This window comes from Aquarana catesbeiana, linkage group LG02, assembly GCF_042186555.1.
Source record: "Aquarana catesbeiana isolate 2022-GZ linkage group LG02, ASM4218655v1, whole genome shotgun sequence".
Classification (NCBI taxonomy): Eukaryota; Metazoa; Chordata; class Amphibia; order Anura; family Ranidae; genus Aquarana; species Aquarana catesbeiana.
The window spans coordinates 753,833,193-753,847,752 of NC_133325.1; the positions used below are offsets into that span (position 1 = coordinate 753,833,193).

The 14,560-nt window shown below is 44.6% G+C and overlaps 1 protein-coding gene across 1 annotated transcript in view; it reads right to left on the reverse strand.

Moving 5' to 3' along the window:
* CRYZL1 (crystallin zeta like 1) overlaps positions 1–14,560 on the reverse strand; it is a 61,647-nt gene that overhangs the window by 28,154 nt on the left and 18,933 nt on the right. The window contains exons 5-7 of the mRNA XM_073617161.1: positions 10,298–10,342; positions 7,283–7,351; positions 2,891–3,024 (exon numbers count right to left, since the gene is read on the reverse strand). Coding sequence (XP_073473262.1) covers positions 2,891–3,024; positions 7,283–7,351; positions 10,298–10,342 — 248 coding nt within the window. The remainder of the gene's footprint in view (positions 1–2,890; positions 3,025–7,282; positions 7,352–10,297; positions 10,343–14,560) is intronic.

Sequence of the window (14,560 nt, forward strand, 5' to 3'; positions counted from 1 at the left end):
TTGCCTAACCAGGTGGGAAGAGGATCTAAAACGCACCTTCTCCCTCTCACAGAGGACCCGGATCATCTCCCTCTCCCTCAAGTCCTCTCTCTGCTCTAAAGTACAGGAATCCAACTTTAAACTGCTCACTAGGTGGTACATGACGCCATCTAGACTTAGAAAATGCTACCCGAATTCCTCTGGTTTGTGCTGGCGTTGCGAGGAGGGAGAGGGAACCCTGATCCATATCTTCTGGACCTGCCCCAAGATACAGACCTTCTGGAGCGAGGTTAGGCGAATTACACAAAAATTCACCGACTACGTAGTACCAGACGACCCCGCATTCTTCCTTTTCCACCTATCTCCGGTCCCCATTAAGACTTATAAAAAATCACTTGTCCGACATCTCCTTAATGCAGCAAAGGGTTGCATTCCCATTTTATGGAAGCAGACCTACCCCCCCCCCCCTTATAAAATCCTGGCTCCGGAGAGTAGAGGAAATTAAACAGATGGAGGACTTGATACTGACAGCACAACATAAGCAAGAGTTATTTAAGCAGACATGGGACATTTGGAACATGTTCATATTTTCGGATGAGGGTCAACAACTTCTGACCTGACCCCTTTGGCGGCGACCCCCCCTGACCGGAATTAATGGAGGCTACCATCCGCCGCCGTGTCCTCCTCCCCCCCCCCCTAAATCTCTCTCCCCCCCCCCCCCTTACTTCGCTCATTCTCCACCTGCCTCTTTCCATATCTTTTCTATACTCTATAAGTATTTTATTTTTATTTTTTTTATTTTTTATTTTTCTCCTCCCCCCCTTTTTTAATGGAAAGTGAAAAGTTAGGTGGGGTCCACCACTAACAGGAACTCCCACTTTGAACGGAGGACTGCCATAGAATATAACCTAATGGTAGCTATTGCATATGTATATAACCGTTATACTTGCATATCTACATTATACCAATCTGTATACCGCTCCTCTACGAATAATAGATGTACCATGGTTTGTTCCTCAAATGTAACAATTTGTATTGGTGGGTCCCCCGCCTATGTTTGGAGTGTAATAAACTTTATATTTGAGAATATTGTTGCTGACCATGTCCATCCCCTTATGACTACAGTGTACCCATCTTCTGATGGCTCCTTCCAGCAGGATAATGCTCCATGTCACAAAGATTCAATCATCTCACCACTGGTTTCTTGAAAATGACAATGACAATGAGGTCACTGTACTCCAATGGCCTCCACAGTCACCAGATCTCAATCCAATAGAGCACCTTTGGAATGTGGTGGAATGGGAGATTCACATCATGGATGTGCAACAACTATGTGATGCTATCATGTCACTATGGACCAAAATCTCTGAGGAATGTTTCCAACACCTTGTTGAATTTATGCCATGAAGAATTAAGTTCTGAAGGCAAAAGGGGGACCAACCCGGTACTGCCAAGGTGTACCTAATAAAGTGGCCGGTGAGTGTATATTAGTATTGATATCAGACTATTGGGATGTGTGTGAGTGCAGCTGTTTTTATTATTTTACTGAGCTGCACATTTTTGTTTCACATATATTCAGCAGTTTTTGGATTTTTAAGATATTTTGCTAAACATATCATAAGGAATTTTAGGGCAAGGCAGCAGCTGAGGAGTGGTGACATGACTCATTATATTCATCTGTTCATGAGGTCATATCTGACATGGTGTAAGTATATGTCCGACCATTTTTTTTAGGATTTGCATGGAGTAGGGCAGAATTACAACCCCTATTAAACCTTATTGCTATCGGGGGCTCCGTTAAAGAGATTTCCCCTTACTTACAATCACAGTGACAGCGACTTTCGTAGACAGGAAGTGAGGGAAAATCTCCAACAGTAACATAGGGAGAAACAAAATCACTTTTTTCTAGCAGAGCAGGGGAAGACTTTATCACTCCGTGTCCCTATTGCATGTTTCCCCTCTGGTCTGGTTAAACTGCTTTTACCATCACAGGAAGTTAAGAGACCATCTCCCTAATAGAACACCACATACCAATAAAGCCTGGAAGGGGTTCTATTCTTTCCCCAATCAATCGTAAAAAAAAAAAAATTTGGCTGCATATACACTTTAATTCCTTGACTCTGCACATTTGGCAGTCAGAAGAACACAGGATTACCAGAGCAGTACTGTCAGGAAAGGTTTCACCTGCTGGTGGCACAGTCGGACCTTTGACTTGCAGTACTGGTGTCCACCAGCGGGTGTCTCCTGGCAGTCTGGAACTGTCAGGAAAGGTTTCACCTGCTGGTGGCACTGTCCGATCCTTGGGCCGCAGTACTGGTGTCCACCAGTGAGTGTCTTCTGGCAGTGTGGAGCCGACATTATCTCCTGCGATCAGGCGTCACTTGAGGCTAATTGCAGGAGATGTGTACTTATACCCGGCAAGCACTCACACACTCGCCTTGGTATTGTCCTTGAGCCTTGACTTGTATCCTGTGATCCAGAGAACCCAAACCTGAACCTGTATTTGTACCTGTTCCTGTCCATCCTGTGTTCCTGTATTCCTGTACCCCTGCCCTGCAGCCTGATCCCTTCCACCTTCTCCCTGCCCTGTCTTGCTCCTTGCCCCCATCTGCTGATCTCCCGTTTATGACCCTGGCCTGGCTACGTTTACAATTCAGGTATTCCCCATCTATTGTATATACCTGTTTTGACTGTTGTTTGTGGGTTACTGTCTGGTTGTTGGATTGTTGTACACTGTTGTATTGGGGGGGGGGTTTATATCTATATTCACTTATCCTAATAAACTACATTATTTCACTTTACATGCGTTTGGATCCCTCTGTTACAGTTCACACAGTTCTGGTCACACCTGTCCATGAAAAGTACATGCTACCTGCAGTGATATGTTGTATAGAAGACTTATATTACATACACTTGCTCCGTCCATTACCAGCACAGATCTCCCCGGTGCCAGGTGTGCCAGTGAATGCAAGGCTGTATACACACACAGTCCATCCCGTATGGTGCCCGCAGCCTCTGCCCAGCTCACTTTCTCTGGTTTGTGAACTGAAAATATAAAAATGCACATAGTGTATGGTTATAATAAATGAGAAGCTTCTTCTCCGTCCCACATCTAAAATTCGAACAATGTATGGCCAACTTTAATCATCATTTTTGCACACATTCATGATACTTCTTTGATGATACTATAATGTGGATATCCCGGGAGTCTGCAGGCAGCACAAGCTATGTCATTCTTGCCTAGACAAGAACAGTGGAAGAATAGCTAGGAAGATAGCAAAAAAGGTGTAAAGAAATATGAGGGAAGATCCGCTTCAAGCGGTTTTTGGGGCTGCATGATTAGAATTTGTTTTTATTACCTCTAAGTTTTCTATTACAGGATTAATCTTAGGGATAGATCTATCTATAAAAAATTCTCTCTCTCAAGAAAGAGAAAGAGAGAGAGAGAGCTCCCTATTTACTGCACAGGGTGGAGGGCAGAGCCCAGGAATCCCTGGGGTAAATGTAGAGAGAGGTTTAACCCTGTCCACACCCAAGCAGAGGCCCAAGGTCACCCCCCCAGACTGGGGAGCTCCCTCAAAGGCTAAGGCAACCTGGCACTCCATCTCCAGCTTCCTTCCAAACTCCTCCTCCCCAGCTGGGCTGACCCTGAGTATTTAATGAGGCCTGCCCCCTGCCAATTCAGGCTGGGGATTGGTCAGGGCTCCTCAGAATACTCCAGGCAGCTCCACCTTTCCTCTCCTTTTCCAGAAGATTCCAGCATGTTCTGGAAAGACGTGGGAATGAATGAATGAATGAATGATTTATAAAGAGCTGCAAATGCGAACTGAATCGCCTCAAGGCGCTGGATGCATTCTCTGATGTCCACTTCTCAGAAAAGGAAGGTCTTTAGTTTTTTTCTGAAGGCCTGGTGGTTTTCTTCCATGCGGATGTTGGTATCCAGTGATGCTGCCTGTGAGTCACCCAGCTCTGCCTGAGTCACGCCCAACCCAGATCAAAACTGAAATTCACCTACACTACAAAAACCTAACCACTATAGAAACCTAGCAACACTAGAGGGTGCCATTGGCTCCCACTGCTGTCAATCACAGCCAGTGAGGAGGTAGTGGGGGTGCATGTCTTATGGACACACTGAGTGGGGCTCAGGAGCGAGAACACATAAGTGCTTCCATAGCAAGCTACCTAATAGAAGGGCACTCGGCTGGGGGGGGGATAAGCCAAGAGCTCTGGCGGGGAGGACTTGAGAAAAAAAATTGGATCGAGGCTGCTCTGTGCAAAATCACTGCACAGAGCAGGTAAGTATAACTTGTTTATTTTATTTCTTTTTTTAAAGTTTGTACCTTTAAAAATATCTTCACAGCATTACCCTCACAGGGGTCTCCAGCCAGAAAAAAAAAATATTTGCCAGCCTTCTTAGTCCCAGAACTACACACACTCACTACTTAGTCTCAGTCAGCTTTTTGACATATAGAATGCCTTCTTGGGCTGCACAAGCTCCTGCCTAATGATCCACTGTCTCTGAACATCCTTCAGGCAATGGCATGCTCAGATCTGGCCACATCTCCATGAGGCCAGGGTAGACACCCTCTCGGTGTCTTTCCCTACCCACATACGTTGCTCCCATGGCAGCTTATCTCCAGGGGTAAAGAGCCCTGAATCACAGCCAGCCCTTTGATTAGGAAGGCTGTGCACTCAGGATGATGGTCTTCTGGAAGCTGTGGACACAGGGCTAGAGGCCATTTCCCTCCCTAGACTCTTCCAAGACTCTGAACTCCAGAACCCAGTCCAGAATAAGCAATCCACAGCCCCTCAACCTGAACCAGTGAGATCCCTGTGTGACATATGCTCCAATTTCTACTGTGGCAAGGCATAGCACTGTCACAATATACAGTCTATGGTTCAATATTTGGTTCAACCACCACCTAAAATTCCAAAACTCTTCACCAAGTAAAAATCATCTCAAATAGGACAGATGCAGACACAAAACCTCACATGGAAGAAGACCCGCAGATCTGTATTACATTGACAGGATGTGCAGCATGTCACTCTGCAGAGCACCAAAAATGTATTTGTGCCGTAGCTGGGAAAGACTGATGACCTGGGCAGAAAGTCCAGGAAAGCCAGAACAGGACAGAGATGTGAAAAAAGGAAGTACAGGGTGTAACCACAGCACTAGATAAACAAGACATGGAACCACATGCAGGAAGGATGGTGTCCTGTTATTACTCAGAATAAGAGATGGAATACTGTAATATTAATGGAGATCATTAACACATAATACAAAAAGACATGATAAATTGCCTATTTTGGGAACAGAGCTGATATATGTGCCTGGCAGCTCCCCTCCAGTGAAGGTTTTAGAAGTATCCTGTGGGGCTCTCCATCTTTCCTGGTATTTACTATTTGCCTTCACTGGCTGGAATGAAACCATTAGGGTCCCAGATGGCAAGTTAGCATTGCTGGGGTAGAAGCGGCAGCTTTAGTACCTTAAGCTGGCCATACACTAATAGATTTTAGTTTGAAAACTTTTTTTTGCCCACATGGGCTTCGCTCCGGGAGACCTATGACATACCAGAAGGGGAGCTCTTCTGCCATCTCCAACTTCAGCATTAGCTCACCTCACTGCGCAGAACTTCTACGTACCCGTTCCAGAAAACTGCATTCAAGCATACCTGCTTGCACTCCCCGGGATCCCCAGGCCTCATCTCGGCACTCTATGCTTCTCTGAACAATCGTTCATCCCTTACTTTGCTCACCTATGTAGCTCAGTGGGAACGAGACTTGGCGACCGAAATAGACTTGGCGGACTGGAGTGGGGCCTGGTCTTCTGTGGCCAAAAGCTCATTTAACACAGCCACCTTGGAGGCGGCATATAAGGTGCTCCTACGTTGGTATTGGGTCCCTGCCGGCATCGCCAATGCCAACCCATCCTACAGTGACCGCTGCTTCCGGGGTTGTGGCCAACAGGGTGATGTCATTCATATATGGTGGAAACGTCCTAGACTAACTGGCTTCTGGTCCTGTGTATCCGGCCTCTTATTTACGTCGATTCTTCTGCCCATACCAAAACAAGCTAAGTTTGCCTTATTACACTGCCCAATTCCGGGCCTATTTGCCTATCAACGGAAGCTCGCCTCCTATCTGTTTCTGTCAGCCAAAAGAACAATTGCCCAAGCCTGGAAAAAAAAAATCTCTGTCCCCTTTCAGGGGGTGAGAGATCGCATGACCGCATTGATGCTTAAAGCGGACCTTCAGTCATTTTTTTTAAATTCCTATTTATTAAATCTTCTGCCCCTGTTGTTTTAACTTTGGATAGTAAAATATATATTTTTTTCTGCCAGTAAATACCTTATTCAGCCCACTTCCTGTTTGTCTGGTAAAAAGCCTAGGCTTATGACATCATGCACAGCTCTCGCTCTCACTTTTGTGGGAAGGGAGGGGGGGATGAATCATAAGAGGGCCAATGAGAGCTGCAGAGCTGGAGGTGTGCCTCTGTGTGTCTGTGTAAATCCAGGAAGTGAACAGGCAGCAGCTTCAGCCTTGCGGCTTCACAGCCTGCTGTGCATGCACGAGTGCACGGCACTTTCTGAACGGTCCAGTCATCTTCTGGGACACACTCAGGTCCCAGTAGGCAACGGGTTGGGGGGCGGAGGAGGGCACAATAAAACCGCTGAAGTGACATACCTCGCCGAGGAAACATAGGGCGGAAGTCCTGAGGAAAACATACCAAAAAGGTATGAAAAAATAAAAATAAAGACATTATTCAAAAACGAGGGGGGGGGGGGTGTTATTTTGTTTCAAACTGATTTCAATTTATGCCTGGAACTATGCTTTAAACCCACAAGTGTTTTTTTTTTTACTTTTCATTTTTTTACCACTACGATTCCTTTATACTGGCTTTTGAAATTTACAAATGCAGCAATTCAGAAATTGGCTGAAAAGCTTAGCACTGGGAAACCCTTTTTTAAAAAAATAATACAAAAAGTGTTTTTTTTTTAATACCACTTTATAGATCAGACCAAAACGATGGACAAAATGAGGAGCAAATAGGGACAGAGGGTCTTTGTTCCAAATCAGGGACAGTCCCCCCAAATCATGCCCAGTTGGGAGCTATGGCTGCAGGTGCCACAGCTGCCTGAATAGAATAGCTGGCAGCAGAGAGTCTTGCATCCACAGTGTTTTCTCTCTTTCTGAATGAGAGAAATCTAGTCATGTATGGCCATCTTAGAAGCAGTTCCTGTTTTTGGAAGACAGAAAGGCAAATGACCACTAAAATTAACATAAGTCAACAATCAGCACTCACCCAAATGATGTTCATGAACCCAGACGACTTCACAGAGACCAGACTCTTCAGAGTCAAGGGGTAAAATTCCTATTGGGCAAAGACACAACAGTAGTTAAACATGGGACACTTTTCTGAGGCTTTCTTTTGAGCTACACACAATAAAAGTAAAATAATGAGATAATAAGAAATAAAATGGATGAATGATGACTACCCAATATTAGGAACAATAATCATCTGGGAGCAACCTGAGGATGGACTGATAGTTGATGTGTGGGAAACTGGCTTTGAGCTGTCACAAGTTTGTGCTGGTCCATCCTGTCCGCATTGTACGCTAGCAACCATCCGTTGTCCCTTTATTATATGTTGGCAGTCTATGCAGAGGAGACACTGCTAATGATATTCTATGGACATGATGATGGCTTTTACATGAGCCGTGACTGGCTGGTCAATACTTTACCTTGTCTTTTATGACTACAAAGAGTTATAGCACTAAGACTGAATCTGAATGTGTATATTTTGATGAAAAAAAAAGAGCAAATATTTTAAGAGGTATTTGACATCTATGGCACTGTATCAAAATTCTAGTTATCCCTTATTGTGTATGCCAAATTGCTGCACTTCATATTTTGGGGTCATGGTATTTATACATAGTAGCCAGTGTGATGTCCGGACTTTGTAAGTGTGACAAAGACAGACGACGTTGTCTTGTTAATTTTGGGTTTTGGTGAAGAGTGCCATCTTTTTGACATGTGTAAAATAAACCTTGACAATGGACGCTATAAAAGGAGCCAGATCATGCATTTATCAACAGTGGCCCAACTGACAGCAGCACGACTTCCTGTAATACTGGACAATATCCTTCCCAGCAAATGGCACCCAATCAACCTTTCACTAGACTTGAGCATTGACTAGTGACTAAGTCTATGCAAATGCTGACATTCAGAAATAAACCTCTTACCTTAGAACGTCTACTGGCGATTGGGGTCATTGTCAAAAAGGTAACAATGACCCTGATGGAGTAATTTTATATTTCCTTTTTCATATGGCTCACCAATATATAAGAATACATCCTCAACCTGGTTACCTTAGATGACTTTATACTATAGGAATGTCATTACAAAACTGACCAAATGACCAAGCCCCTTCAGGCATGTGTGCGATCTTCCTTAAAGGGGTTGTAAAGGTTCACGTTTTTTCACCTTAATGCATTCTATGCATTAAGGTGAAAAAACATCCGACAATGCTGGCCCCCCCCCTCTTACTTACCTGAGCCCTCAAAAGTCCCGCGCTCGCTCCCGACATCTTCTTCGCCGCTCAGCCTCGCCGTTGATTGGTTAGAGTGGATGGATTGAAAGCAGTGCAGCCATTGGCTCGCGCTGCTGTCAATCACATCCAATGACGTGGCGCACCGGGGGGCGGGGCCGAGTGATACAGTCGGCGGCTATAGCCACCGGCCGTATCACGGGAGCGCACCCGCAAGAACTAAACACCATGCGAGAGAGCTCGCATGAAGGTGTTTAGGTCTTGCGGGGAGGAGCTGAGACAGCCGCCGAGGGAACCCAGAAGACCAGGTTCGGGCCACTCTGTGCAAAACGAGCTGCACAGTGGAGGTATAACATGTTTGTTATGTAAAAAAAAAATACCTTTACAACCCCTTTAAAGCTCAACTCCATCTTTTGGACATACTGGGCCAGCTTGGCCCAAAGGAACGATGTCTCTCACTAACATGTGAGGCTGCTGGATGTGTGGTATAAACTGTATGTAGCTGCAGCTACATACAGCATACAACACTGTGTTCCAGGTTTGTGCCAAGACTTCCAGTCTCATACCCGGAACACAGTAGAGTCTATCACAGCGGCGCTCAGTCATTCAGAGAAAGCTAAGTATTCTATCAAGGAATACAAGCTACCTCTGATTGGCTGAGTCAGAGGTTGTGACATCATCAGCCTGTTTGCGCCGAGACTTCCAGTCTCCTACCCAGAACACAGTAGAATATCACAGTGGCACCCATCCATTTAGAGAAAGTGGTGTATTCTATCAATGAATACAAAGCTTCCTCTGATTGGCTGAGTCAGAGAGGCAGGCTGATGATGTCACAACCTCTGACTCAGCCAATCAGAGGAAGCTTTGTATTCATTGATAGAATACACCATGTTCTCTAAATGGATGGGTGCCACTGTGATATTCTACTGTGTTCTGGGTAGGAGACTGGAAGTCTCGGCGCAAACCCGGAACACAGCGCCGTATGCTGTATGTAGCCGCAGCTACAGTACATACAGTTTATAACGCACATCCAAGCTGGTGGGAGGGGTGGGATTGATTTATCATTGCTACCAAGTGCTCTTGTTTATACTACAGCCAAAATTTGGAATAAGCTAATCTCTCAACAGAACTACGATAAGCAGGTGTCTATTTATTTATCTATTTCAGGTACCTATTATAGCACTGTCAATTTTACGCAGTGCTTTACATATACATAATAGAATCGGGTGGGACTCCTTGACGAAAGGCATCTATAGCCAATTATCTTGTTACAAATTTCCAATATTATTACATTTGTTATTGTTCTCTGTCATTTGTTAATTAAATGTTATATATAGTTTGAGTCTACCTGCAAGTGTTTGTGTGATCTTTTTTGCATATCTTGGAAAAACCCCAAAAACAAGGTATTACATAACCGTGATAAAACAGACCCCCAACACCTGAATACAGGATGATAAAATTAAAACAATAAGGATGCCCATAGACAGTTCGTGTTTTTTTTTGTTTATTTTTAACAGCCAGCAGATTTTCACATACACACATGAGAGGTGGATGGAGGCACTCCTCCACCGTCAGAACACACCGATTAGCAGCAAGCCACTGATCGAAAAAGTTTTCCAACAGTCCCGTTCGACAGAAGTCGATCATTAGATGGATCAAAATTCAGCCAGCCCTGCTCAACTAGACATTTCCATTCATCTATGGGCAGGTTAACTCTATAGGGCAAGGGCAAAATACAGAGATAGGTACAGTATGAGTATGTGCTCTTACCTACAGCCTCATCATCTGGGTGGAAGAAAGACACTTTGGATCCCACTTAAAAGAAAGAAAAAAAAAAATCAAGATCAAGAATTACAAGATTGCTTGGAAAAGCAGACAGACAATCAGTTATGTATTAATGCCCAACTCCAACCAACATTTTTTCACAAATGGATAGTGTGGAGAAGGATTAGAACCTCTTTCAGGCATTTCTTGCTGTCCATTGCAGAGTGATTTCTCAATGCTTTCCTTCCTGCTGACCACACAGAAAGTGAGAACATTTCCCCAACATTTACCGGAAAAAAAAAAAAGGGATCATCAAAAGAGATTTTAAATCCTTCCCCTTACTACTGAAAAATAAATAAAAGTATTTTCATTGCTGTCTGTGTTCTCAGTGCAAAAATCTGCCCTAAAGCTGGCCATACATTATACAATTTTCCTATTCAATTTCCTTTAGATCTATCTTCAACTGAAGTGCCTTGAAAAAGTATTCATACCCCTTGAAATTTTCCACATTTTGTCAAGTTACAACCTACAAAACGTAAATGTATTTTATTGGGATTTTATGTGATAGACCAACACAAAGTGGCACATAATTGTGAAGTGGAAGGGAACTGATAAATGGTTTTCAAAATTTTTTACAAATAAAAATCTGAAAAGTGTGGCGTGCATTTGTATTCAGCCCCCCTGAGTCAATACTTTGTAGAATCACCTTTCACTGCAATTACAGCTGCAAGTCTTTTGGGGGATGTCTCTACCAGCTTTGCACATCTAGAGTGAAATTTTTGCTCATTCTTCATTGCAAAATACCCCAAGCTCTGTCAGATTGGATGGAGAGCGTCCGTGAACAGCAATTTTCAATTCTTGGCACAGATTTTTAATTGAATTTAGGTCTGGACTTTGATAGGCCATTCTAACACATGAATATGCTTTAATCTAAACCATTCTATTGTAGCTCTGGCTGTATGTTTAGGGTTGTTGTCCTGCTAGAAGCAGAACCTCCATCCCAGGCTCAAGTCTTTTGTAGACTAACAGGTTTCCTTCTAAAGCCTCGTACACATGGTACGATTGTTGGCCAACCGAGCGTCTGATGTCAAAAGGGCGTGTGCCAGGATCTTGTCTTGCATACTAAACGATATACAATTGTTGTGCCACAAACACGAACATAGTGAGGTACTACGAGCAATTTCAGCTCTTGAGCACCACATTTTGGGCCCCTTCTGCTAATTTTGTGTTTGGTGAGCAGTGATTCCGAGCATGCGTGTTTGTACTTTTGACTTTTGTGTGATGGATTTGTGTACTGACCATACGAAAATCTGATGTCAAGCCATTGTACTAGCCTGTCAGCCAACATTTGTTGGCCGAAAACTGGACAACAATTGTCAAAAGGAGCACACTAACGGTAAGATTTTAGGACAACAGTCTGTCAACAGACAATCCCCTGCCAACAATCGTACCATGTGTACGAGGCTTAAGATTGCTCTGTATTTGGCTTTATTCATCTTCCCATCAACTCTGACTAATTTCCCTGTCCCTGCTGAAGAAAAGCATCCCCACAGCATGATGTTGCCGCCACCATGTTTTATGGTGGGGATGGTGTGCTCAGGGTGATGTGCAGTATTCGTTTTCTGCCACACATAGTGTTTTGCTTTTAGGCCAAAAAGCAAAATTTTGGTCTCATTTGATCAGAGCACCTTCTTCCAAATGTTTGCTGTGTCCCCCACATGGCTTCTCCCAAACTTCAAACGGGACTTCTTATGGCTTTCAACAATGGCTTTCTTCTTGTCACTCTTCCATAAAGACCAGATTTGTGGAATGCACAACTTAGTTCTCCTGTTGACAGATTCTCCCATCTGAGCTGTGGATCTCTGCAGCTCCTCCAGAGTTACCATGGGCCTCTTGACTGCTTCTCTGATTAATGCTCTCCTTGCCCGGCAGTTTAGGTCATGTCTTGGAAGGTTTGTAGTTGTGCAATACTCGTTCCATTTTCGGATGATGGATTGAACAGTGTGAGATGTTTCAAAGCTTGGGATATTTTCTATAACCTAACTCTGCTTTAAACTTCTCCACAACTTTATCCCTGACCTGTCTGGTGTGTTCCTTGGCCTTCATGATGCAGGGTTTCAGAGAACAGCTGTATTTATACTGAGATTAAATTACACAGAGGTGGACACTATTTACTAATTAGCTGACTTCTGAAGGCAATTGGTTCCAGTTAGTTAGATGTATAGGAATAAAGGGGTCTGAGTACAAATACACGCCACACTTTTCAAATTTTTTACAAATATCCGAAAACCATTTATTATTTTCCTTCCACTTCACAATTATGTGCCACTTTGTGTTGGTCTATCACATAAAATACATTTATGTTTTTGGTTGCAACATAACAAAATGTGGAAAATGTCAAAGGGGTATGAATACTTTAAGGCACTGTATGCAGTGCAAGGGCCTGCCTGATTGCTTACTAATTGAAAATATTTAGGTTTGAGGTCATAATATATGGTTTTGGTAAATTTATAGGAAAATTGTACAATGTATGGCCAGCCTGAATCCTGCCTTGTGATACCTCAGGAAGTGAGAGGAAATTTCTAAATGTGATGACAAATCCTTAATGTGTTATTGTCCCTGGAACAAAAGGTGACCGGAAATCTTCCAGTGGTGACAATTGTCTAAGAAGGCATTGCCCTCATTTTGGATACATTTTTTCTCACTTCCTGTTGGGTTTCTGCAACAGGCAGAAAAAGGAAACCTCCCCAACAGATATATTTTCATTTGTCTGTAATAAAACACTGTAGAAAATAGTTAAAATTCAATTTAAGGGCGTGGCCTAGCGCATGGAGACGTAGGTCGCACTTCACGGCGGCTCCCGGTCCCACGGATCTCCACGAGGTTCTAGCAGAGACATCCCGCCTCACACCGCTCCTCAACCGCACAGATGGGCAAGGGAAAGCCCAAGGATCACTCCAAGCCCACCGGCGATCGTACACAGAGCGATCTGGGCAGATTTGTGACCAGAGCGTCTGCGGCCTACAGCTCACAGGAACAGCCTAAGATGGCGCCGGCACCTCCGTCCCCCGCCCGCTCTGGGCCTTCAGACACCATGCAGGTACGCTCCAGGGCTCGCTCTGCCTCACTGGCTGATCTTGAGCCCACACTACAGAGCCAACACAGCCCGCACAGCCCGCACAGCCCCTACAATCAGTCGCAAGCCTCCCTGAACTCAGGGGACGGATGGGACTTAGAATCGCAGATGCGATCCCTCCATACATACATACGCTCGCTTCCAACAAAAGCCGATTTTGAGCATTACACCACCCGTATGGAAAAAGCATATAGGCAGGAGATTGCGGAGCTCAAAAGGGACATGGGAATCCGTATTGAAGACGTGGAAAACACCACAGAGGGCGTATGCACTACCCTGCATTCCCATGAAACAATCTTGAACTCTCACACTGTCCTAATCCAACAGCTCATGTACTACCAGGATGACATTGAAAACCGTAATAGACGGAACAATATTAGAATACGCGGCATCCCTGAAACCATCGAGCATAAAGACCTGGCAGGGGCTGTAACCTCTATCTTCAATCAAATACTTCAGCAACCCAAAGACACCCACATTGAACTAGATAGAGTACACAGGACCTCCGGCCCTCGCAATCCAGATTCAGCCTATGTCCGTGACACCCTATGTAGAGTGCACTTCTACAAGGTGAAAGAAAACATCATGCGAGAGGCAAGCACCCAGGACTCCATCAGGCTTAATGACACCCCCGTCATGTTACTCCCAGACCTCTCCCGCCAAACACTGGCCATGCGGCGCTCTCTGAAACCCCTCACTTCAATCTTGCAAGAGAGACAAATCAGATACCAATGGCGCTTTCCGTTCCAACTGCGAGTTCAACACGAGGGCAAGACGGCCATTTTCCGCACCTTAGGAGACTTACCGCGGTTCCTGAGCACCCTGGAACTTCCACAGGTTTCCATACCGGACTGGCCTCTCCCAACCACCACGCCTGGTCTTCCATTCAGCACACAATGGCAGAAGACCGGCAGGCAGAAGCGCCCCAGATCCTCGCCTCACAAATCACCAGAAGGCTGATGTTCCCTCCTGCAACAGGGTGATACCTGTCTCCATTCCACTTTTTTTTCCACCTCTCTCTCGCCTTGTCAGTGAGAGGCGGGTTTGTTGCTGGACTTCCAGACCCACCGACATTACATTTTTATGAACAATACGCACAAGTTTTTCTAAGTTCTTTTTTCTTTCAGTTTTCT